The sequence below is a fragment of the Pelodiscus sinensis genome, chromosome 2 (assembly GCF_049634645.1).
Source record: "Pelodiscus sinensis isolate JC-2024 chromosome 2, ASM4963464v1, whole genome shotgun sequence".
Taxonomy (NCBI): Eukaryota; Metazoa; Chordata; order Testudines; family Trionychidae; genus Pelodiscus; species Pelodiscus sinensis.
The window spans coordinates 178,286,713-178,313,769 of NC_134712.1; the positions used below are offsets into that span (position 1 = coordinate 178,286,713).

At 44.8% G+C, this 27,057-nt stretch overlaps 1 protein-coding gene across 1 annotated transcript in view; it reads right to left on the reverse strand.

Moving 5' to 3' along the window:
- The window catches only part of CDCP1 (CUB domain containing protein 1), a 54,754-nt gene extending 40,331 nt beyond the window's left edge, over nucleotides 1–14,423 (reverse strand). The window contains exon 1 of the mRNA XM_075921871.1: nucleotides 14,002–14,423. Within this exon, the coding sequence (XP_075777986.1) occupies nucleotides 14,002–14,074 (73 nt within the window). The 5' untranslated portion in view covers nucleotides 14,075–14,423. The remainder of the gene's footprint in view (nucleotides 1–14,001) is intronic.
- Between the last annotated feature and the right edge of the window lie 12,634 nt (nucleotides 14,424–27,057).

The following is a 27,057-nucleotide window of genomic DNA, read 5'->3' on the forward strand; positions in this document are numbered from 1 at the left end:
TGCACACACACACACACACTTTTCACCATGGAAGTTCTTAATTTCACTGATATTTATTATTATGATAGCTAGACACAGAGGGAGTTGATGAGGCTTGTTTGTGTTTATCTTGGGACTTCTTCCTTACTTAAAGTAATTTTCATGTTAATCTCCTGTTTAGAAATAAAAATGCCTACTCTTATTTTTTCTTCTCCTTTGCTTCCCAGGGCAATGGTGCTAACTTTCACGTTTCCTTTTTCCCTTCATAGTTTCTGGAAAACATGGAATACAGGCAGTCCCCGAGTTATGCGGATCCGACTTATGTTGGATCCGCAGTTACAAACGGGGCTTTTCTCACCCCGGAGGACGGGAGCGGCGGGACGCCGAGATGCGCCACAATCCCGCCGCCCGCGTCCTACGGGTGAGAAAAGCTGCTCCGCATCTCCCTGGTCTGCTGGGGGGGGGAAGCCCCCCCTCAGCAGACCAGGGAGACGCGGAGCAAAGCCACGGAGGATGCGGGCGGGACCGTGGTGCATCTCGGCGGTCCCGCCACCCGCGTCTCCCTGGTCTGCGGGGGGAAGGGGGGGGCGCCCCGCCCCCAGCAGACCAGGCTTTTCTCGCCGACGACGCCTGGGGTAGAGCAGGTGGGGCGCTGCCGGGTTGGTCCCGCAGCGCCGCTCCTTGGCGCTACTGGACCAACCCGGCAGCACCCCAGCTGCTCTGCCCCAGGCGTCCCCAAGTCAGCCGCTGCTGAAACTGACCAGCGGCTGACTATAGGAAGCCCGAGGCAGAGTTGCTCTGCCCCGGCTTCCTGGAATCAGCCGCTGATCAGTTTCAGCAGCGGCTGACTTGGGGACACCTGGGGTAGAGCAGCTGGGGTGCTGCTGGGTTGGTCCCCGCAGAGCTGAGGTGCGGCGCTGAGGTGACCTACCCGGCAGTGCCCCAGCTGCTCTGTCCCAGGCGTCCAAATTCAGCCGCTGTTGAAACTGATCAGCGGCTGATTCCAGGAAGCCCAGGGCAGAGCAACTCTGCCTTGGGCTTCCTGTAGTCAGCCGCTGGTCAGATTCAGCAGCGCCTGAATCTGGATGCTAGTTCCGACTTACATACAAATTCAACTTAAGAACAAACCTACAGTCCCTATCTTGTACGGAACCCGGGGACTGCCTGTAGTGTAATTATTCTTGCAAGAAACCAGGACAGAACATAGACACTATGGTCTGTAGTAGAGATCAAACCCAAAGCTCTATGATTCAGGAAAACATATCCATATAGATTGCTATTCACCAAATCCCAATAGGACTAAAGTACATCCTTATCTTTAAACACATGATTATTTAATGGTAACTTTGAAAATGCATTCCCGAATCAGGACACTAACGCAGAGCCTTTGCCATTTTGAGATAGAAAGAGCTAATGCCACTGACCATGACAAAGTAACAGGCTCTTATCTTTCCTGGGGCCAGCTACTTGTACAGGAGTGGGCAATAAGCAGCCTGCTGGCCAGACACGGTTTATTAGGGTTAGCCCCTGGCCGGCCACCAGATGCTTTGTTTACCTGAGCGTCTGCAGGTTGTAGTTCCTGTTGGCCACAGTTCACCATTCCTGGCCAGTGGGAGCTGCAAGAAGCAGTGGCCTGTCCTATGTGCGCTTCCTGCAGTTCCCATTGTTCGGGAACAGTGAACGGAACCCAACGGGAGCTATGTGCAGCCATATCCATCAATGCTCAGGTAAACAAAGCAAGTGGCTAACCTTGGCAAATGGCGTCCGACGCTCAGGTTGCTTATTGCCCACCCCCTGTACCAGAAATCTGCATAGAAAGATACCTTAAGTCAGCTCAAACTTTTGAAGGTGTTTTGCTGTCCAAAATGATTGAGAGCACAGTCGAAAAACATCACCAATGTCCTTATTGCAAAAATTAGATTAAGTGTAACTATCATCTTTAAAAAAAGATCATACACAAACAAAAATGCATCCAGTGATCCTAGAGTCACTTAATATTTAGGTCTTAATAGTATAGAAAATATACTACAGAGCATGCTGATAAAAGTATATAAATTATTTATACTGTGGTGCTTACAAAGCAATATAATCTCTTCATGACTCATACTGATCTGTCTTTGTCTATGCTTTTCTCCACATGTCTCCTTATTAGGATTACCAAGAATTGTATATATTGCTTGTAAGGAAGGAATTTCCATGTACTGTAAATGCAGCTCAGCATGATGACTCACAGGATATTTAACAATCAAGACAACAGTTACTCTTCATCTGCATGTTGTCATACAGATTTTGGGACGGATAGAGTCCTTAGCAGTCCTGTCCTTGCATTGGTGAAAGATTGATTAAATGAATTTCTAAATCATCTCTCACAGACAGGTGTCTAATCTAGATCTAGACACCTCAAAAGATGGCAATTCTGCAGCCACAATGGATAGTTTGTTCCCATGACAAATTTTAACCCTAAATTTTCCCCACTTCCACTGAAGCTCATTACTTTTTGTTTTGGCCTAGGCTCCTCAAAAACTGCTCCTTGTTCTCTTGGGGTGCCTCCCAGGAGGCATACCTGGGTGGTCGACAAATGCCTTTGATGTTGACACCCGCGCGTCCGGACTACCGTGCTGAGCCGACAAACAGCTGATCAGCTGTTTGTCGGCTCAGTGCGGCAGCCATGTAAATTTAAATGAAGCGGCGATTATTTAAATCGCCGCTTCATTTTCCTATACCTGGTAGCCTAATCTACATGCCTCTGGCAACAGAGGCATGTAGTCTAGACGTACCCTTGGTGATGTCCCTTTATGTCTCTGTAATGCCTTCCCTTTGTTGAAAAAAACCCATTTCTGCCAGCTTTACCCTATCAGTCTTATTCGTTCCAAAACTTTCATCAATTAGATTGCTCTGAACACTCTCCAATTTGCCTTATAACATACAATTTGTTTTAGACACAACCTCAACAGCAGCCCAATTACCGGTAATGGCTGTAGAATTATCTCACTTGGCTTACAATGCAGTTTACTAGTATTACATCCCAATGTAGCATTTGTTTATATTTGCAATAATAATGGGTAATGTTGTTGTGGAGGATAAATTGATAATTAAACAACGCTAAAAACTTTCTGTATTATGTTGCTGATTAGCTTTTATTTCACACAAAGGTTTATTTTATTATACCTTTCATGATGAACTTCATTTATATTTGCTTTATTGAAGTTTATTTCCTTAATTTAAATATTATTATCACATTTATCCATATTCTCCAATGAAATCTGCAATTCTTCCCATTTCCAGCTGCAAGATTGATTAGTATTATCAACATCGTCTCCTCCAATCCAGGAGAAAAAAAAAAAGAGCCACCTATCCAGACCTGTTTTGTGTACAGCCCTTAACCTGAAGAGTAAAATGTTAGTGACTTGACACTTCACTCTAGAACTAACGGGCTATTTGAAAGTGATCAGTCAAACTAAAACAAACCAAGATGGACAGAAGTATCACAAACAAGAATTCAGAATCACTTTATCATAAGTATTGGCGCTAAAACTGATTTTATTTTTTTGCCACAAATACAACAAAGAGCAGGGTCAGTCTGACATATTCAATTAAAAGCAAACAGGCTTTTTATGTAAGTTTGATGTAAGAAGTAAGTTTGCCACCAAACAAGTAAGCTGTTTAGATTGTACATGTAATCTTATTCCTTTGGTAACTCAATGGCCTTTTTTAGTTTGGGCCTAATTTTAATATCTAGTTTATTAGAGTTATAGAGTTCCTGCTTCATGAGGATTGTTTCAGGAGGTCGTTGTCACAATTAAAGCCCTAATCTTGCAAAGATGTATGGAGTCCAGTGGGACTACTGACATCCTTAACATCTACAACAACCCTTTGAAGAAAAGGGATCTGGGCAAAGGTTTATAAAGTACTTTGCAGTCTTCTTTAATTATATATGTTTCTGCACAAGAAACATAAACACTTTGATAAATAAATACTTTTTCAGAATGTCGATTGTTAAAAATGTTAAGACACATTTTGGATTTGTCAAGATTGTTATTATATAAGTTCTCCTTTTACTTCAGGCAAACACAACATTTTGTTACCTGTATAAAGAGGTAGGAAGACTAGGAAAACAGGAAAAATAGGATCCCACAGGATCCACTGCCATAAGAGCAAGAGAGGGTAAAATATACTTTGTTGCAGACAGGAATAGGGTGTGGGGAGGAAACAGATTGCAGTAATTTGTGGGAAAATCACTAAATTTCTCATCAGTTCACCACATACAAATTGTGCCTGGATTCCATTTATATATGCAATATATAACAACTCCCAACCGTTTTTTTAAAAGTAGCATGGGGGAATGTGTTTTGTAAAGTAAACTAGCTTTATAAAGTAAGCAGCACAAAAAAAAAGTGAGTGCACAGCAAAGAATAAGGAAGTATCAGAGTGGTCCAATGAAAGGAACACTAAAGACAAAGACATATTTACTCTGGTATCTATAACCTTTAAAAACTGTAAGTCACCACATCGAACCTATTTTGTAATATAACTGCCCGACTGAGCTTTTATACTCAATATATCCTTAGCCCAGTCTACGTGTAGAAGACAGCATCCCAGAGATAACTCAGGGTATGTCTACACTACAAAGTTAATTCGAACTAACAGCCGTTAGTTCGAATTAACTTTCATAGGCGCTACACATACAAACCGCTAGTTCAAACTTAATTCGAATTATCGGAGAGCTTAATTCGAACTAGGTAAACCTCATTCTACGAGGACTAACGCCTAGTTCTAATTAAGCAGTTCGAATTAAGGGCTGTGTAGCCACTTAATTCAAACTAGTGGGAGGCTAGCCCTCCCCAGCTTTCCCTGGTGGCCACTCTGAGCACCACCAGGGAAACTCGTCTGCCCCCCTCCCGGCCCCGGAGCCCTTAAAGGGGCACGGGCTGGCTACGGTGCCCGTGCCAGGTGCAAGCCTGCCAGCACCCAGCCAGCAGACTCTGCACCTGGCACGGCACGAACCAGCTACCCGCTGCCACCCAGCCCTCCGTCTCTTCCTGGGACCAGGCTGGCGGCTCCCAGGAGCCTGCCCGGGTCCGCAAGAGGCGGGCGCCCGCCTGGTCTAGTGCGGAGATCGTGGACCTCATCCACGAGGTCCGCACTAGGCACAGGAAAGTGGCCGTCTAGGGCAGGATAGCTGCCAGCCTGGCCATCCAGGAGCAGGTTTGCATGAAAATCAAGGTGGTCCACTGAGACCCCCGACCCTGAGCTTAGAATGTCCGTACTGGGTCAGACCAAAGGTCCATCTAGCCCAGTAGCCTGTCTGCCGACAGTGGCCAACACTAAGGACCCTGGAGGGGTTGGACCGAAACAATGACTAAGCCATTTGTCTCGTGCCATCCCTCTCCAGCCTTCCACAAATCTTGGGCAGGGACACCACTCCTACCCCCTGGCTAATAGCACTCCATGGACCCAACCTCCATGACTTTATCTAACTTCTCTTTAAACTCTGTTCTAGTTCTAGCCTTCACAGCCTCCTGCAGCAAGGAGTTCCACAGGTTGACTATTTGCTTTGTGAAGAAGAACTTTCTGTTATTAGTTTGAAGCCTGCTACCCATTCATTTCATTTGGTGTCCTCTAGTCTTTTTATGATGGGAACTAATGAAGAACTTTTCTTTATGCACCCTTTCCATACCGCTCATGCTTTTATAGACCTCTATCATATCCCCCCTCAGTCTCCTCTTTTCTAAGCTGAGAAGTCCCAATCTCTTTAGCCTCTCTTCATATGGGACCTGTTCCAAACCCCTGATCATTTTAGTTGCCCTCCCCTCTCCCACCCTCTGTCTTCCCCTCTCCCACCTCCTTTGCCCAGTCTCCCCGAGTTTTGTTCAATAAAGAGAGTTTCTATTTTTGAACATGTGTCCTTTATTTTGTACATCAGGAAGGGGGGCTAGGGAGGGGTAAGTAGAAGGAGGTGAGGGAGGAATGGGGTACGAGCCCCCGATGAGGAGGACTGGGGTGGCTCAGTGGGCTTCTCGGGGTGAAAGCTCTCCTGCAGCCTCCTGATTGACATCTCTCCGCCCCCGGATGGCAGCCTGCGGCAAGTGCAGCCGGGCTGATGGCCGAGTGCTGTGATGTGCCGAGTGTGGGCACTCAGGGCACTCCAAGCCAGGACTGCTTTGCTGTCCCTCATCAAGTTAGACAAGCGAGCGGGAAACCCCTGAGAACTATCTGTCCGGGGTGGAGGTTGGGTCCCTTTTAGCACAGCCCTCAGCTAGCCTGAGACAGCACCTCCACTTCAAAGTAGGAATAAGATCCTCCGGAAAAGGGCTTTTTTTCCGGAGGATCGGGGCCAGTGTAGATGCTCTTTTCCGGCTTTTCTAAAAGCCAGAAAAAAGCGGCGGACATTTTTATTTAAATGCCGCGGGGGATATTTAAATCCCCCACGGATTTCCCTATTGCGATCTCTGAAATTAACATGCCCCTTCCGGAAAAGGGGCCAATGTAGACAAGCCCCTGAGGTCTCTTCCAACCCTATGATTCTATGATTTACAAACACCTCCAGCATAAGTCTTAAGAAATAAATTCAAGAGTAGAAAGGCAGTTAGAAATCTCAGAATAAACTTGTCTATATAATCCACAGGAGATAAGAGGAAGCTTCTAAAGGTTTCCCTAAGAGATTAAGGTTTCCTGTTGCATGCAGTTTTCAAGCATTCAGGTAGCAAATGCCAATTTGCCTTTGATTCCCTCAAGTGTTCCTTAAAAGGAAGGGCACATATATTGCCTCCTATTAATCTGCTGCATCCATTTGGATTTTCTGAAGATACTTGTATCCCAAAGACTCAGGGTGAGATCCTGACCACTGCTTACATTCCTTTATGCCAGATAAGGGTTGCTATGTCCCTCCATTTCTCACCAAGGGAAGATTCCCTCTGTGCAGAAAATGAGCAGCTGTAAGGCTGCTTTCCAAAAATACCCTCATAAATCCTGGAGTAGGGGATGTGGTGCGGGTGAGGATGGAGGCAGACCACAGTTTGCAGCAATGCTGAAATACTGGAAAGTCCAAGCAGGCTGTCCTAAACATAGGCTTTATCTACACTTGAGAAGGTTTGCTGATACCATTGTACCCCCGTAGAGAAGCAGTTTACATCAAATACAGCCGGTCCCTGAGTTGCGAACAGTCGACTTACGACCATTCACATTTACGACCGAAGCTGTCATAAATGGAAGACCCCGAGTTACAAACGCGATCCGCACTTATGAACAGCGCGATCTTGTGTAACTCAATGGGGTCCAACTTATGAACGAACCGAGTTACGACCAATTGCTTGGTCCATAACTGGTTCGTAAGTTGGAGAGAGGCTATAGAGTAACCTGTACTGGCAAAAGCACTCTTTTTTGGTGGGGGAGGGGAGAAGGCGGAAACTGGTATAACTGCATCTGCTCTAGGGCTTTTGCTGACATTGTTATGTTGATTGGAGACCAAATTTTAACTGTAGACCAGACCTTAGAAAGATCCTCGGGATTCACCAAGTTATGCAAAGGGCCTCTTCAGTCCCTACAGGAGACCAGGAATGGGAAAGAGGGGAGCACAATAGTGGCTTAAAACCACCTTCAACCCTACCCTCCCTGCCTAGCCTGGAAGGTCTCAGCGCTAATTTTGCACTGAATGATACGTTATCAGTTCCAAACAGAATCATTCAGGATTTACAAGCTGCAATAAAAGCATGTTCAAGTTAGAACATGAAAAGATGCAGCGTGAGCGCGCGTGCGCGCACACACACACACACACACACACACACAGCATTCCCCGCCCCCCCAGTCTAAGGTTCTCTAATTTCCGAGTACAATAATCAGATATTTACTTAATCAAATCTATACACAAGTACACTGAACTACATCTGCCGGCAGCTAGGCCAAAGGCTTTCTAGCACATGCAAAATGCCTGCTTACAAGACACCCTACAGGGTAGAGTGATATGATCTGTATGCACACTCTTTGGTTGACATACAGTGGCAACACTGTCCACCTCTAGACAAACAGATCTCCAAAAAAAAAAAACTTTAGTAGTGTTTCCAAGGTACACTGACTTTTACAAGACTGCACATGAAAAGAAAGAACAGGTTTCTGCATTCTCTGATACTTTTTAATTGAGTCATTGAGGAAGGAAAATAGCCTATTTCCTGCTATCCTGTACTGTAATTTTTTCAAAATTTTATTATTTTACTTCTATCTACAAAAGAGTTTATGAATTATGACACCAAAAGGACCACTCAATTCTAACGTTCTTGCCCTCTTAGTGGACAGAGGCCTGTCTTTACAAGGTGGAGACAAACTAAGGTAAAGTTATTCCATTTTCTTTAGAGGGGGAGCTGTTTTGTTTTGTTTGTTCTTTTAAACACACACACACACACACACACGGGATATGAAAGGTTAACTGGTTAGCCAGCAAGCATCACCCTAAATGGGTAATGCTTACCAGTTCTAGTTAACTGGTAGGGCCTGGAGCAGCTCACTCCCCACCCGAGCCCCTTAGGGCCCACTGCAGGCAGAGGCTGCTTTGGCTGGCCATCCAAAGCAGCTCTTGTTTGTGAAAGGCCCTCCCTCTACCCCGCCCCCCCAGCCACAGGTTACACGCTGGTTCCCCAAGAGCTGGGCTGGCAGTGAAGCCTCTTGCCAGCTCTGCTCCCAGGGAAGCAGCTTCACTGTGACAGCAAAGCTGCCTCCACAGGAGCAGGGCCTGCAACCCTTGCCAGCTCTGCTTTGGGTGCTGCAGTAAACTTTATACTATAGAGCCTGCAGTGTGTAATCTTCTAACCACTAGGCTTATTAGCAGTTACACGGTTACTTTTTTACACAATTTTTTACTTCCCTAACACACACACACACACACACACACACACACACACACACACACACACACTCTCTCTCTCTCTCTCTCTCTCCCCCCCTCCCTACTAAAAATCAAAAAATGTGCCTTAACTATTGCCTGGCTGTTTTACCGGGTGCATAAACTTTATGTCATAGTCTGAGGTAAAATCCACCTATGTCCCTTTGCTGTCTGCTCAAGGGCACCCCTTTACATCTCAGGCCCTCATCTGTCATCTCTTTATGGGTTGGAACCCACTACTCTCTGCCTTCAGGTAGAGGAGGACTGCAGGTCTAAATACCCTCATTCAAAGAGACAGATAACATTTATGGATACATAAACTTATGAATATTCTCTAGTCCCACAGTGTCAGAGCTCCATGCTGGTATTTACTTTTCTCTGCCAAGGTCTCATGTCTGCCACACCTTACACAACAAATACCTACAAATTACAACACAAATAAAAAATAGAGTAGTTTTTCAGTTTGATCAGCCTACCACCTTCTCCTCTCTCTTTTCCATAGTCACACGAAAGAGTCCCACTTTCCTTCTAACACTGCTGTCAACAGTTTGAAACTGACTGAAATTGTACCTTAAGTACCCACTTATTAGTATATTTTCTGTAACAATATCATCAAGCATCTGACCATCACCACTATAGAAAACTGTAGTTCGTTAATTCATAAAGCAAGGGGAATGTTCTTGTGGATAAACTCATGTGAGGTGTCACAAACTGAGTTTCACTGCTGTGAGATACACACTTCCAAAAGCTGTCTATAAAGTCTAAAGTATTAGTACACACTTTCACAAGCCTTTCCCCTATCCCATGACCATTTTATACTTCAAATTGTCTCCACATTATTGAAGTCTCCCAGGCAGAAAAAGTTGTAGTAAAGAAAACACAGTCTAGAGTTCAGAAAAAAAATATGCATGTCTCCTGGTGCTGTTTCTTCCAGGAGGAGGGGAAACATTAAGATACACAGTTCATAGATTATTTGGCCAGAAAGACCACAGTGATCATCCAGTCTGACATCCTTCATAATATGGGCTGCAACACTTCCATTAATTATTCCTGTCTAAACTAGAGCTATCTTTTAGAAAAAGAGCCAATCTAGATTTTTTTAAATGAAACTATCCCCTAAACCCATCCTAATTTCTGAAGAGAAAAATTAAGTATTCTAGACTAACTACTGAATGTAGCTCACATGTACATACATCATTTATGCTTTTAGAAAGAAAAATCTTTATCAGGGAAGAAAATGGTTATTCAAACTGGAAACAATCCAGCTCCCAATTATTTTAACGAGAGCAGAAACAAGGCTATTATCTATATTTTATCACTGGTAAAAAAAAAAGAACAAAAAAGCCTATAAACTAGCATCTTTTCCGAAGGAAAACAATACATATAGCATTTTTATATTCTCGGTTCCATAGATATCACTCAGTCAACTGAGGAAAATATATCATATGGACGAAGGGAGGAGAATAACAATATTTTTAAGTTTACTTACTATAAACAGTGACATTCTAAAGATAAAAATTACTAATGCAGATTAAGTATCAAAAGGAAAGTTTAGACCTGTTTTAATGCCTTTTATTCATACTTTGACAACTGCAAAAAATTATGCTTAACTATATTATTAGTGCTTAAAAGTAGATGTTCCTACATTTGGAGAAGAAGATAGGGGCCTGATTTTCAAACTAGACTCCCATTTTTGTGGATACCTGAATCTATTTTGCCCATTTATAATTCAGTCATACTTTTTCTTGGTAATTTACTGAGAGTGCAAAACTGTATCTAAAACACAGAGGTTGCTTTGAAAATAATTAGAACAATCAATGTTAAATGAACGTGTGATAAGATGACCAAGAAAAATGTAGTTAAAATACAGAAGCTTTTTAACACGGCACATGTTGGGGGACAAGAGAAACTTTTTAAGGCAGCAGAAAGTAATTTTAAATATTGACATTATCATAATCCTGAGCGCTCTTAGGAGAGTTTTAGCTATTCCAGGAAAGTGAAAGACTTTCCTGCACATATTTTATATTCTAATTGCAGAAAAAGCTTTCTATTCTAAACAATCAAATCCAATTTCCAGGGATAGAGGCAACAAAGCCAGCAGAATTCTAATTGCAAATAACCAACCAGGGAAGTAAAAAAAATCAATAAAAATATGAATTGTGTAACCAATAAAAATTCTATTGGATGCACAGGTAACCATTCCCAGGGCTCCCAATTCCTGGTCAGGTGGGCTGGTAGGGCCCCTAGCCCCACAAGTCTGCTGGTGCTGCCAGGGCTCCCAACAGCCCCAACCACAATTTAACCATTAATGGTAATTGATAAGCATCAGCTTATTAGTTACAGGTTCAACTCTTACATCCCTATAACCGATTAGTTTCTAGTCTCACAGCTGGGTTCTGCTAATCACCAAACTTAGAGGGCTCAATTCTCCACTGCCTTGCACCATAATTAGTGATTTACTTCTGCACAGAGTAGGTGTACATCAATACAAGTGAATGGATAATTCTGATCTGGATTTTTTTTTACTTATTCTGTACAGGCAAAGGGAAGAGGGGGTGACATAATAGAGGAAATCTGAGGTGTAGGCTAGAATTGAATTCAATAGGGCCCTGAAAGTTAGGACAAGAAGTTTGGTTGTCATGTGGTGTGCAAAAGAGAAATAGAGGAACTAAAGGGTCTGGTGGCAACAGCCAAATCAGTAAGTAAGAAAGGCAATTTTAATAGCCACATTTTAGCTGGATCAGAGGGAGCAATATATGTACCAGAGATTTCAGAAAGGAAGAAGTTTGCTTCCTCATAATGTTAATAGGGTGCCCTAAATTTTAATGAAGATCTAGATTCTTAGCGTCATATGTGAAAAAGATACCATGATGGGAAGTTTTATTAGCTTCTTTATGGGAGTCCTTGGGAATGCTTGGCTTTTCTCCCTTTTGCAAAAAAAGAGCTGTTTCAGACATGTTCCTTTGACAAAGGAGAAGTGCCATATAGATGTATTGCTTCTATCATCCTTTGAAGAGACTTGGGGTAGAGTTATAATTTGATATTTAGGGGCTCTTCTCACAAATCCTTTCATATGAATATGAAAATTATCACTTCAGAATTTTAGACTAGACAATTTAAAAGCTTAATCACAATGCTGTCTGGTTATTTAGTCAACATTTAGCTATGCTTTCCTGGCTCAAAGCCATGATTATCCTGAATAATACAGCCTTTCCCTCCTCAAGGTAGTGGAAATATAGAATAGGCATGAATTTTAGGTTACATTGTACAGACATTTTTTTTCCCTATTCAAACTACTGTTTTGCATAGAAGTGACAATCCAGTTATCCGTGCCAGTAATACTGAAAGCAAGTTTCACAGCTTTTTTTTAGGTTTGTGGATATGCATGCTGGCCATGTGACATCTCTGCTCTGCCTGCTCCAGACTTACAGCAGTCTTTCGAAATTTACAAAAACTGTGCTCTCCTCCATTGCATCACAAGTCCGAATGTCTTCAGTGCTATAGGTCAGAACTTAGTAAAATTTGCAATGAAAGATAATTGGTGCTGCTGATTAATGTCAAACATCCCAGTAGTTCAATACAACTTTTGGGCATAACCCTGCAACCTTTACAGGAGAAGTTCCCTTTTCCTTCCCACTATCTGGATGGAAGGCTTCAATGAGATTACTTGGCAAGTAAGAGTTGCAGGACCAGAGAATGTCTCTCTCCCTATACTTAAGAAATCAAGACATTTTCAGGAAGATTTAAAAACAATATGTTTTCCGTTCAATACTTTGTTGAAATCAGGTCCAAGAATATCAGAATACAATTTGAGGCATATAAGGAACTTATTCTTCTCAAAACAAGGAGTCACTGTAAATAGAAATGAGCCACCCTAATTCTGGCAGGTAAATAGTTTATTAGTGTTTACACACATCAGAGGAAATACAGTTCCCATTGTAGGTAGTATAAAGAAAGATAAGAACTGTATGGTGCCAAAGCCGTAAATTACAAACTTTATTAAAAAACTGAAGTAATTTAAATACTTCTCATTTTTGAAAGTAGCTTTCAATTACTTGTAGACAAGATACTTCAGATTTAGAATATCTGAAAGAGTTATTAAGAGAGGCATGAAAGCTTATGGAACTGTTGATATGAAGGCAACAGTTTAAATTATGCAGTTATTCAATTGTGAACATAGTTTTAAAATATTCCAAGGTAAAATTAACTTCACTCTTAATTTGTGTCTACTATTTTCCACTGTATCATGACTAAGGGACAAAGCTAACAATTTTTCACAGACCACTGCAACGCATTTGTAGAGCCACATGAAATAAGGACAAAGCAGGAAGTGACCATTTTGGGCAAACAAATTACTGGCCTATGTCATTGTCTACATGAGATCTTAACATATTGTTTAAAAAATGAATGTGTAATAAAATAGCTTTTCTTGGCTTCACGAAAGAAAAACAAGTGCCAGATTTTACCAGCATGTGGGCGATTTCATCAAAGCACCAAGAGACACCCCTTAGTAGAAAGTTAGCCAAACTTCTTAGCCCACCCAAAACAAAATATCTGCTCTGGAGAAGATGCAAAGGGACAAAGCAATGCCTGAATCGCCTGTCAAAAGACGATTGTTGAAACTATGGCCAACTTGGGCTAGACCAGAACGAACTGAGCAGTCTTTCCTCCACTGCAAAACATGAGGAGAGACTCTGGGGAGGGAAAATCAAGTGTGTATGTGAGAAAGACTGGAGGGCTAAAGAATCTGAGGAAGTGGGTCTGGCCCACGAAAGCTCATCATCTAATAACCCATCTTGTTAGTCTTTAAAGTGCTACATAGTCCTGCATTTTGCTGGAGGGCTAAACTCACACTTAGTGCAAGCCCCCCCCCCCCCCCCGCCTGAGTGCCGAAGGGCTGGCTCTGTAGCAGACACAACAAGGCGCGCTGGGAGGCGTGTGATGTGTGTTATGGGGCCAGCTTGTGCTGCGATGAGAGGAGAGTTGGGGCCACAGCGAGCGCGGGGGAAGCGGGCAGCGCAGAGGTGGGCGCACTGGTGGGGCAGGGGGCCCCGAGGCGCGCGGGAAGGCTCCCGACGGATCCTGGCTGCGCCCCGCGAGCGCGACTGCCCTGTAGCTCCGCGCCCCGCACGCCCGCCCGCGCCGCTTACCTGCCAGCTGCAAGAGCCCAGCCGCGGCCAGGAGCAGCCCGGCCGCCAGCGCCACTGGCCGCCCGCCTGCCATCTCCCGGCAGCCGCTTCTCGGGGCGCTGCTGCGGCGCCCCCCGCTTCCTGCTCCGCCCTGTACCTGCGGGACAGCAGCGAGCCCAGCTCCTCCCGCCGGGCGCCAGGTGAAACCCGCCTCTTCCTCCCTGCGCGGCAGCCTTAGTCACCGCTCCCTCCCCGGCTCTGCGGAGCTGCCACCGCTGGGGAGGCAGCTGCTGGACAGCGCGGCCCCGGCACTCGCTACAGCACGGGCTGGGGAGCTGAGCCCCGCTGGAGACTGGGGGCAGTGGGGTAGCTGGACGGAAGACAGTTACCCCCAGTGGAACCGGGCCAGGCTACGGCTCCCCCTTTGCATAGCAGCTGCTACTGGAGATGTAAAGGCGGGGCTGAAATCTGGGCAGCCCCTGGGCCTCCCCCCACTTTGAGCCCCCCACCCCCACCCCCGAGTCTGACGAGCCCTCCACGGAGACCGGCCCCTTGCTCTGCATTAGAAATCTGTGTTCGAGGGACAGGAGAAGGGCGTCTCACTGAAGCTTAGCCTAGGGTGGCAGATTGTCTTGGACGCCCTCCATAGGTGCAGAAAGTCTGTGTATGGGGTGGACTGCCAGGGGGCCCCACCGGTTCCACTGTCATCCCCAGAATCCAGGCTACCGGGGGCTCCGCTGCCCCATCCATAGACCAGATCCCCCATATTGATGGGAGCCTGTGGGGCCTAGGGCAGCCCAGGAGGATTCCCTGCAGGGAGGGGTGGTACAGGGCAGCAGCAGGGGCCAGCCTGTCTCAGCAGCCTGCCTGCTCTGCTGCCACCTCCCAGCTGGGTTACTCCGCTTCACCATGGTGGGAAGCAGAGCACCCCTCCTGGCCCCAGCCTGCTCTGCTCTGTTCCCCCAAGCCCTGCACCTTTTGGGGGAGCAGGCCAGGACCAGGGCACTCCACTTCCTGCTGCTGTGGGGAAGCAGAGCAACCCAGCTGGGAGATGGCAACTCAGTGAATCAGCAGAGCGTAACCAAGTGAGGGATGTTAGCATCTTAGACCTATAACAAACATTTTGGCAGTCAACACAGATTGGCTTATGTTTCTGTTCACTGAAGGGTTTATACAAATAGGATAAATCGGGTTCAGTTGGAAAGAGGCTTCTGGTGTGTTGCTGTAAGGATTTGCTAGAATAAACATCACCTCCTTGAAATTCACTGATTGCACTGAAGTTTGTGAGACTCACCCACACAAATGTTAAACAGTAAGTGCAACAGGATATAAACAATATTTAACAGTGGGAAGAGGAGATACAGGAAAAAAAAGCTGCAAAATGGCTGCTTGAGAGTTGCAATTGAGAGGCAGCAGCTCCTCAAAACATGATCTGGGAAAAAGGTCCTAGAAAAGTGCAGCTCCACTGGGAGGGAGGTTTGGTAAAATCCAGGCACTCAAGGAGGAATCAGTGTTTCTCTGCCACAGCCTATGGACCTGACCCAAACTCCCACCCCCAACAATTGAAGAATTAGAAAAAATGGGAAAGTTTTAAGCGTAATTTGAACAATATTTGTGGTGTGACACCTCATTTGTTTCTTGACCACAGGGAAAGATCCCGGGTGGTTGTTCTTGAGCTCTGCTGTTCTTGCAGTGAAGCACTGAAACATCCAAAGCGGGTCTAACCTGAATGCACAGGGCAGCAGCCTTCCCCCCTGCCTGAGCAGTCCTGTGTCACTTGTTCCTGCCAGCCTTTGGAACATAGCAACATGTGAAGGCGAGGAGCAGTTCTGGATGAAATTTGCAGCAAGCATCTGACCTAAGCACAGAGCTTCCATCTTCACTGCTCTTAGAGCCTGCTTGTTTCAATGAATTTGAAAAAAGTGCTGCAGAAGCTCCCAGCCTTGCTATTGGCTCTGCCAGATACACCCCTGCATTCTTACTGGTAGAGCAAAGAATGAGGGAGAGGGGGAGAAGAGTGAGCTACCTTTTCAAGCAGTGGAGTGAAGGGGAGGGGGAAGAGGAAGATGCAGTCTAGCTTTGGCAGCTGGCTGATGAGGGGAGAAGAGCAAGGGAGCAAGCAAGCAGCATGACTGCTGCTGTCATCTTTGTGTTTTGCATTTGCTGCTGCTGTTCCCTTCTTGCCAGTCAGGAGCTAGAACCAGTATCTTAGGAACTCTGATTTTAACCCTACTGCTCCTGATTTCTGCTTGATGAATCTGCATTACTCTCACTCCTGGCTGGTGAGGGGACAGGGGAGAGGAATAAGCAAAGCACGCTGCAACACATTCTTGTCCCTCCTGGCGGGTGAGGGGAGGCAGGAGCGAAGTAGGGATGTCAAAATGCATTTATTTTTGTAAACGGGCAGGAGGGGGCAGGCGGGAGATGGTGCTTGTGGGGATCCAAGATAAAAGCATCTGCAGTGAGAAAAGCATAGGTCCCGCACTTCTCTCCTATGGTCTGTTAAGTGTCATGAGGACATCTTAGCAGTGCAGGTTATCATAACATTACTGACAGAGGAAGACTTGCAGGTGCCCAGCATTCTGCAGGGCATTAGCATTGTCCTTGGCATTCACAGAGCAGCTGCACAGGATAGACCATCACTGGTTGGTGAGATGGCATTGTCATGCAGGTGTGGGCTGAAGATGAGTGGCTGCAGAATTTTAGGATGTGTAAAGCAACTTCCCTGGAGTTCTCGGAACTCTGGCTGTGTCTAGACTACATGCCTCTGTCAGCAGAGGCATGTAGATTAGACAGATCGGCAGAGGGAAATGAAGCCACGATTTAAATAATCGTGGCTTCATTTAAATTTAAATGGCTGCCCTGCTCTGCCGATCAGCTGTTTGTCGGCAGAGCGGGGCAGTCTAGACGTTCCCCTGTCAACAGAAAACCCTTTTGTCGACCGCCCCGGTAAACCTCATCCCACGAAGCATAACGGGGCAGTCGACAAAAGGGTTTTCTGTCGACGGGAACGTCTAGACTGCCCCGCTCTGCCGACAAACAGCTGATCGGCAGAGCGGGGCAGCCATTTAAATTTAAATGAAGCCGCGATTATTTAAATCACGGCTTCATTTCCCTCTGCCGATCTGTCTAATCTACATGCCTCTGCCAACAGAGGCATGTAGTCTAGACACAGCCTCTGTGCTGAGCTGGCCTCAGGCCTGCTGCACAAGTACTCCAGAGTGAGAGCTGCTCTCTTGGTAGAGAAGTTTGTGGCAATTGCTGCCTAGGAGTTGTCAACTCCAGACTGCTACTGGTCCATTGCAAATCAATTCAGAGTGTGGAAGTCGATCGTTGGTGCTGTACTGCTGCAAGTGTGCAGGGCAATAAATCACATTCTGCTACAGAGGACTGGGACTCTGGGAAATGTGCATGAAATAGTTGTTGGCTTTGCAAAGATTGGCTTCCCTAACTGGAGAGGGGCAATAGACGGCACATGCAATTTTAGCACAGTCCACCTTGCCACTGAGTACATCAACAAGAAGGGGTACTTCTCAATGTTGCTGCAGGCGCTTATGGAGCACAATGTTGTTTTAAAGACATCAGTGCAGGGTGGTCTGGAAATGTGCCTGGCGTACGCATTATTCAGGAACACTGGTCTGTACAGAAAGTAGGGACTTTCTTTCCAGACTATATAGGATTACAGTGAGGGATGTGGAAATGTCCATAGTAGTCCTGGAGACCCTGCAGCCCTGGCTCATGAAACCTTACACAGGGTACCTGAATAGTAGTAAGGAGCATTTTGACGAGAGGCTGAGCAGTTCCTACATGGTAGTTGAATGTGCTTTCTCAGACTGAAAGCAAGATGGAGGTGTCTCTATGGCAGGCTAGACTTTACTGAAGATAATATTCCCATGGTTATAGCCATATGCTCCACTTTGCATAATCTATGTGACTGTAGGGATGAAATGTTTGCTTGGTGGTGGAACGACAGCACTTGGCTGCAGAGTTTGAGCAACCAGATACTAAGGCTGTCAGAGATGCCTAAAGGGTTGCTATTAACATCAGAGAGGCTTTGAGGAAGGACTTTGACAATGAGGGGCACTAACATATATCTGTTTTGAAGTTATTTCCCTGCTGCATCCCATATAAAATTCAGAGAGGGGGGGACGCACAAACCCACACAAGAAAATTCTTTAAAAGCCTGTTCGTGGGACCAATGTGATTGCTATGTAAATTTGTGGAAAACAAAATAAAAATGTTGTACTGTTATAAAACAGAGCCTTTATTGATTAAGAGAAAGTACAGTGAAACACACCAAAACACATTTGCTGATAAAGGAGGGAATTGGAAAGGATAAACCTCACAACTGTGTATAGGTCCAGCTATCATTGTCAAAGTTGTGAGAGAACGTGGAGTGAAGAGGAAACTAAGAAGTCCCACTCCTTTCACACCCTTTTCTCTCTGGAGGAGCACTGTAGCTCCTCCCTAAACATGTCTTCTTTGTTGCATCTTGGACTTTTTCTTATCCACTGGTGATGTTCAGCTGGGGTTTGTGGAGTGAACGTCAAGGTCTCCACTGCTGTGGACAATGCACAAAAGAGAACAGCATTGAAACATTTCACTTACAAGCATCTTTTGTAAAATACCTATCATTTTCAAACTTACCCTTGCACAGGTACACATCTCTACAAGCACCCAAAGCATGGTGAGTTTTCTTATAGAAACAGCAGGTCTTAGGTACAGCACCAGAGCGATGGGTTGCCTTCTTCGCCTTATGGTACACCCTCCTCAGCTCCTTTATCTTCGCTCTGCACTGCAGCATGTCCTGCTCATAACCCCTTTCACACAAACTTTGAGAAATTTGCCCGTACGTGTCCCAATTGCTACAGGCCATTTGCAGCTGGGACTGAACAGACTCTTCTCCCCGTATGGTAATCAAATCCATAGCTCCATGGTAGTCCCCATGGGAGAGTGTTTGGTGCGATAGCCAGCCATAGTCACCTGGGAAGACACCATGAGGCCTCTCTACACTGAGCCAGCCAGCAGGAAATGGAATTTAAAATTACCAGGGCTTGCAAGGGGCGGGGTAGATTGTTGTTTACTTGGCTGCAGAGCAGCTATGTTCAAACCGCTGAGCAGAGCAGCAGAATGGGGGTTGTGGGACACTTCCTGGAGGCCAGTAAAAGCAACAAAAGGCCTTGTATGTTTGTTGACAATAAAAGAAGGAGAAAGAAAAAAGTCGCTCCTAGGGGTGGAAGATTTTTATTGCGGAAAGGGGGCGTTTTTCATGACAAAAGTCCCATTACAGTGTGATTTGTTCTAATTTTGTTGCCAAAAAGCAAGTTTTGGTTACAAAACTTTGTAGTAGGCCTTAGTTAACTTGCCCACAGCTACATAGATAGCCATTGGCAGAACCAAAGCGACTTGCTGGCTCCTAGACCTGTGCTCAGACTTATGTGCCTTTTCCCCAAAGGACTATATGAGAAATTGAGATCATCTCATAGTTCTTTGGCGTGCCTGATGAATTCTGGAGGACCATTGGACTGATGTGCTATCTAGGTTGGTTTGTTTTCCTGAAGGTTCAATGAGAAGCTTTGAGTACTGCTTTGCTCCCTTAAATCCATCAATTTTGCAATGTATCTTTTAATATTCCCTGAATAATATTCTAAAATATTTGAAATAGGAAAGCACCTTAAAATAAGATGTCATGTTTGGAATGGTCAAAGGGGGTTGTAATTAGAAGTAAAGAGATGACACTGAAAAAGGACAATGTAAATAGAACATCAAGAATAATTATCTCATGGCCAGATGTACTAAGTAGTGGCTTCTTAAGGGAACAAGTGAAAACACTATTGCTTGAGTTATGTAAAACGGGACTCTAGAAAGCACTGGAGCAAATATGGATAATCTTTTCCATCTCTATTTGCTACGATTCTGTGAAATTAATTGCATTTTTTTCCAAAGTTGATGCAAAAGAGTTCAATCCAGCTACTACTAGTGAAAAGTCTGTTAACATTAAATACAGCTGGATCAGGAGGCCCATGATAAATAAAAATTCATCAAAGAAAACTCATGCATGATATGTGTATATATTTTTTCATGTACTCCCTCAGTCCATCATGAGTTACAATGGCAAATTTACAAAATAAATCTAATTTTTATTCAAAGTAGGGTATCAGTCAGAAGAGGGCGGAATGGAGGTCAAGGACCTCAGAAATACTTTCTAGAGTTAGGCTCCTTAGTTTCTCCGTGGGCACCTGTGAATGGCAGCCCCTTTTTCAAAATCAGCTTCTTGTTTGGGATAAACCTTGACTTACCCACTCAGTGCATGCAAAATGCTGGCTTGCCCTTGCTGAGGGTTCATTCAGCACTGGTGCAACTACACTGATTGCTGGCCACTGCTGCTGAATTGGAGCTATTCCTAAGCAAGAACAAGGCCCTATTATGGCAGGCCATTGATGAGTAACTCAAGAGTTATCAAAGTACTGAGGTCAGTTTGCTGTTCGATTACCCAGTCAGCATTGTGGTTACCTTAACTGTTTCATCTTGTTGTTGTTTTTTAAATGAAGAAATAAGAAAAAAGGCAGGGGAGAAGAAACGGAAAACGAGGGGGTTTTGCGCAATGTATTTTATTAATGTCACCAGTGTACAATGACAATGCAGAGCTCAAGGGAAGCATTCATCATCATGATTGACTAACTCTTGGATGTGATCCATCAGACTTTCAAACTGCTGCTTGCTAGTCTCTGCAGAAGCACATCTCCCTTTTACATGTCCTGTTACAGAGTTTTGCTAGGAAATGCAGCCATCCCTTTAGCTTGAGAATGCCTGGCTGAAAGGATGAATATTCTTGTGATTTTTGTGTGTTTAAGGAATTTTAAGGAAGATTCTTTCTGCAAAGGAGCCTTAAAGTTGAAGATGATGGGGGTTTGTAAGGCTCTAAGGAGCTCAGCTTAACTTCAGTGCAGTTGTATGTGTATAACTGAGAGCAGAATTTGTCCCTGGAGGTTGTGCCTACTTTTCCTAATGCAGTTGACAAATGATTCTCTAAATTCACAATAACTACAACATATCTGACACAACAACTGCATAACTTGACTGCATTGTTTACTGCATTAGCCTCATCCAGGAAGAAGAAGCAGGGTTGACTTTTGTTTATCTTCAGTGGAATTCTTGTAAAATAGTGATTCTCCAATTGTGGTCATAACAGCAGGCAGGTCACATGACAGTTGCTCCTTCTCTTGCTTCTGGTCTAAACTAAGCACTAGAACTGACTGGAGGATGACAGTTCTATTTTGCTGCAACTTTCATGGTTTTCCTCTTCACTAACAGACAACTTAATCTTTACAACATTTTCATGAAAACAGAATTGGCTCAGCAGAGCTGGTTTTGGATCAGACCCAGAGCTTTTTGATTTGGGAAGGTATGTTTGTGTGGTGGCATGAGGATGCTGTCTGGGAGATGAGAAACCCAGATACAAGCCCCTGCTCTGTGCAATTCAGAGCAGATCATCCCAGATCATTCTGAGTCAGTGAAGGGGAGCCAGAAGGCCCAAAACTCTGGGAGCCATGGTTAAGCTGGGAACCTCAGCACTTGGAAGTTAGTGCTTTCAGGCTTCCGGTTCCATAGCCCGGTGCTCAGAAGCTTTGAGCACCCCAACTCAAAGCTCTAAGTCCCAATTAGAACTAGGGCTTTCAGATCACTGGCCATCAGAAAATGGCCATCAGACACTTCCAGAGTCCATGCCAGTTCCACTATGTGGATTAGAAGCCAGAGCCCCAGGGCAGTCCAGATGGTTGGGCTGCCTGGGAGCAGTGGACTCTGGCTGCCCTGGGTTCCCTAACTCTAAGGAAGGTCTTGTGGTCAGAGTACCCCAGAGCTGTAGACTGCAGAAACTCTGGGGTCCCTGCTTCCAAGGCCATCCTGGAATCAAGAGCAAGGCTATCCTGGAATCCTAGGCTGCCCAGCAGCCTACCAGACAATAGTCAGGAAACCAGGATGATTAATTAGCAGATTGTCTACCCAGTACTTTTTCACAAAGCATGTAGCCGAGGTTTTGATGAATCAGCAATTTCTGGTGAAAATCTGTTTAGCAGAAAAATTCCCAAACAGCTGTTTTCTCTCATCTGGTGCACAAGACTGAAGGAAGGAGTGTTGCAAGAAGCTAGGGGGTTGGCTATAGCTATAGTGAGCCCCACCTTTACAGATCACTGTTCAGCAATAGTCTCACCCTTTACTGTATTTCTGTCAGCTGCCAACCCATCATTTTCCTCCAGGACTCCTCAGGGAGATGATTTTTTCAGAGCCTGAGGTGGCACTATGGCAGGTAATGCTTCTATAATAGTCCAAAAAAAGTCCTGCCTTTCCTCTATAGTGCTTCATGGAGAGTATTACATTTGTAGCAACTCCTTCCCTTATCCTTTCTTCACGCTACATGGTTTTGAGAAAGTCAGCTTTTAGGAGGGGTTATAGAAAATATTGAAAAATTATACATGGAGTTTAAAAAAAAAAACATAAATCAGATTTATGAGAGGGTAACAAAATTCTCTTTCAACTTTTTCACCACCATGAAAATGCATGGACAAGTAAACAAACCCAGTAATGAACCAATGTGGCTTGTGCCAACTGAGATATTAATGAGAAAATCCATTTCTCTCTTTTTTCATTTATAATGAGAATCATTAAGGCATAACTATATATATATATATATATTTAGGCCTACTCCCATGGTTACCAATAGAGAACATTCTGCTAATAAATTAGGCCACTAAACCACTGCTAAGAGAATCACAATTAAATTTTCTCACTTCCCTAATGAGAAAGAGTTCATTTGCCTAATTTTCAAGCCAGCAGTTATTACAGTGCTCTGAATCCAAATAAACAAACAAACAAAATCAGAGCTCAAAGAGACAGGAGAAATATTTAATGAATCTTTCAGTGAGAAAAATTAGAGAACCTCGGGAGGCTGGTCTAACCTCAAAATCGAGAATTGGAAGTGTAATATCCATGATGAATAACAATGGCAGAATTAGGGCTAATAATAATAATTATACTTACCATTTTTGCAATAATTCGGAATCATTAGATAGTTAATCTACCTTCTTTCATAGGCTTATGGCATACTGTGTACAATTTTTTTTGTCAAAATTCCAACCACAGCTGTTCTTAAAACCAGGGGTGGGGAATGTAAGGCCGGGGGGAGAGGGGGCGGGAGGAGGGGCTGGATGCAGCCCCAGGCTTGCCTGGATCTGCCCCTGAGACTCAGGGCTCCCCTCAAGCATTAACAACACTGCATTGGCAGTCCAGCTCCCTGCTGCCCCAACACAGAGCTGGGGCACACAAAATCTACTACCTGGGCCCCCTTAGGTTCTGGTGTGTGAGGGGAATGTGGGGTAAGGGATCTGGGATAAGGGATCTTTTGGAAAAGGCTTTATTTTTCGAAAGATCGGCGTCTAGACTGGCGCTTTTTTCTGGCTAAGCTCCGAGCCGAAAAAAGCGGCAGCCATTTTAATGCTAATGAAGCGGGGGGGATTTAAATCCCCGCTTCATTTGCAATTGCGATATGTCTAATTTGCATCCCTTTTACGGAAAAGGGATGTAGTCTAGACACAGCCGCATGGTATAACCACCACCAGGCAGATTTGAATCTGGGACTTCTGGAGCTGAGTATAGGAGTCTCTACCCTGTGAGCTAAAAGCCAGCTAGGTCACACACCATGGTCTCTTGGTCTTAACTATTGCTGTGGTCTAGGTACCATTTGCATTGCTCAGTAGCCACTCTAGCTGTGTGTGTTACAACAGTACACTGCATTGCCCTGTCAAGTCTATCACCTCACCTGAGCACATGCTTAAATCCTTTCCTATAAGCATGTACTTATATGGTATCCAGTTGTAGCCTTTGTCTGTCCAGGGCTCTTTCTAGTTTTTAAAGTAAAATTTCAAGTAACGTCTACTTTAGTTTTCCTGCAAGACTCTACTGACAATGGAGAACTGATAGTTTATGCATCTTTATTCCCTTTAATACTATTTTAAAATCAAATAGTTAATGTGTAATTATAGATATTGTCCAAATTTCTCATGCTTGCATTGACATGGATGAGTCTGATTTTCTAGTCCATCTGCAGGCAAAAAACCCATTTAAAAAAAAAAGAGTCCTGGTACCTACCCAAAGATACAATTTGGCCCATATTTTTAATTGTAATATTTTCATTGAGCAGACTCGTCATAAATGATCGCATTAAGATACTTTCTCTGTACACCTTTGGTCTGTGCTGCAAGAATTGCCATTCTTTAGGTCAGGGATGGGCAATAATTTTTGATGGGGGGCGACTCCAAGAATTTGTTAAGTGTTCAAGGGCCGCACTATTCCATGATATTAATGGAGGAGGTGTGGGGGTCTGGGATGGATGTTGGGTGCAGAAGGGAGCTTGGTATAAGGGATTGGGGTGTAGGATCTGGAAGTGATTTGGGTGAAGGAAGGGATTGTGACCTGGGGCAGCAAACTGGGATACAGGAGGGGGCGCAGGGTCTGGGAAGGGAGTGTCACCTAGGTTAGAGGTGCAGGGGTCTAGGTTACGACCTAGGACAAGGGATTTGGGGCAGGATATGGGAGGGGTCTGGGTGCAGGAGAGGATTCTGACCTGGGGGAGGGGTGTAGGAGGAGGGAGTGCAGAGTCTGGGAGAAAGTCATAACCCGGGGCAGGAGTGCAGGAGGGGGTGCAGGGACTGGGGCTGTGACTAGGGATAGCGAATTGGGGTGCAAAGTCTAGGAGGGTGGTGTGAACTGAGGAGAGGTGTAGGAGGGGTTGCAGTGTCTGGGGAGATGTATGGGGGCTGGAGCAGGGGTGTAGAAGGTTTGGGTTACATGATGTAGGGGTGCAGGAAGGAGGCAGAGGGTTGGGCTACACCTTTACACAGATAAATGCATGTTAACATCCCTACTCAAAATAGTTTCACCATTTGCTCACATCTTTCCTACAGTCAAAGCAACTATTTCCAAGGAAGTCTTAGCAGTTTCAGATGGGAAGTAACAATTCTAGATCTAGTCTCCTAGACAACCTGCCTTATTTTTTCCTAGATTACATCTCACCACAAATTTCTGTGGAAGCACAGTAGTATCTTTAATTATTCACTTTGCCTTCAAGACATATGCAACTGAGATTGCACGTATTTTACCAGCCCATGATTGGATTCAAATGACAACAGGAAATGTGGGAGTTAAAAAACACATGTGGGTGTTCTGAACCTGGGAAGGAAAGACCATATTAAGCTCCAACCGTGTTTTCTTGTGAAGGCACAGGGAATTGGTATGCAGCCATTTCAGGTTTGTTAGCAGTGAAGCAAGAGTCAAGCTAACGCTAACCCTAACAAGGCAAGCGCTGTAAAAGATCTCACCTCTCGGTCTCGCCTTGTTTTAGGAGATAAGGATAGAATGTTGACTCTGGCAAGGACCTTGAGATAAGGAGCATCTTGGTGGAACTAAAATAACTGTTAGCCATTGGTGTTTGTAATGGGAAGGAGACTAATTGTTATTGTTATTATATCTAATAGACAGTATATAAACTGCTTTATAATTGCTTGTATTTGAAGATCTGCCTTGGGGGGGCTCCCCCCTGTCCGAATCAGTTTTTCCCTTGCTGCAGCTCATAATAAAATTGCCTCTGGCTACTTGTTGCTTACAAATGCAGAGTGAAGGCTTGTTTTCTTCCACATCTTGAACTGGATCAGTTAAGCAGCTGCAGCTCTCTCCTTTCTAACATGGGTGCTTCTAAAGCTATAACAGGTGTGGCTGAGCTGCGTTTCTAGCAAGGCTGCAGCTCTGCATGGGATTAACTGCAAAAAAGTCTGGAATTTGCCAGAAGCAAGCAAAAATCCATTCTGTGTTAAAACACGCTCCATATGCAAAACAAAGCCTCTCTAGCTCTCTTGAGAAATCAGACTTTTAAAAATACATACACAGTGAGTTTAATAATCTTCCCACATGCTGAACTGACTTATTCGTTGACCACTCACAGTTTGGCAGAATGTCCGTCTCGATGTGGGTAATCAAATCTGTAACATGTACTCAAATCAAGGATCTCACTGTTTGGACTTAAAGCAGGGCTGGGCAAAATATGATCTGTGGGCTGGATCTGGTCCGCCAAGCCACCAGATCTGGCTCACGAGAGCCTCAACTGGCTCTTTACGTGCCTCACCCCCACTCAGCACTCAGTGAAGCCGGCTGCAGGGCCATGTGCTTCTATGAATGCTGAGAGCGCCAGGGAGGGGACAGAGGCTTCTCACAGTGCTCCCACACGCAGTAGCTCCCATTGGCCAGTTTCCAGCCAATAGCAGTTGCTGTTTGCAGGACAGGCAGCATGCGAAATGTCCCTTCCCCTCTCATTCCCCCAAGTTCATACTGTTCGCAGTAGGAGCAAACATTTCCCTTGTAGCTGCTGTGAGCAGTACAGGGGAGTGGAAGGTAGGGGCCATGGCTAAAGAACCTGCTGGGCTGCTGGCTGAGAGCCAGCCAGGTAAGGCCACAAGCATTGGCTCCTGCCTCCTCCCATCCCAGAGTGAATAGTTATTTTAAAAGAAATATCCATAGTGATTCCAAGAACTCTCAGTCTTGATATCCAAAGTCACCTGCTACTTTTCTGCATGTAGACAGGATTCCCTAGTTCTAATATACAACATCACATCTGGTTGCCTCCAATGTTACTATAAAGAACACAAAACCACTTTCTCAGAAGTAAGTCCAGTCATATAGGGCCTATAGCTTCATACATGTAGAGCGAGCAGAAGATTAAACTGACATCTGTAGTACGAATCAGAAAACACAATATGGCTATGTCAACACTGGCAGGTTCTTGTGCCAGAAATATGCAAATGAGGCTAAGTGTGAAATATTGCTGAGCTTCATTTGCATATCTAATGAGCCACCATTTTTGCAGAAGAGGCTCTTGCGCCAGAAGGAGCATCTATGCTGCCCCTTCTTGCACAAGAAAAACCGTTTTGCGCAATGCCCTTATTCTTGAAAATAATCAGCGTAATAGCATTGCGCAAGAGGGTTTTTCCTGCACAAGAAGGGGGCATTGTAGATGCTCCTTCTGGTGCA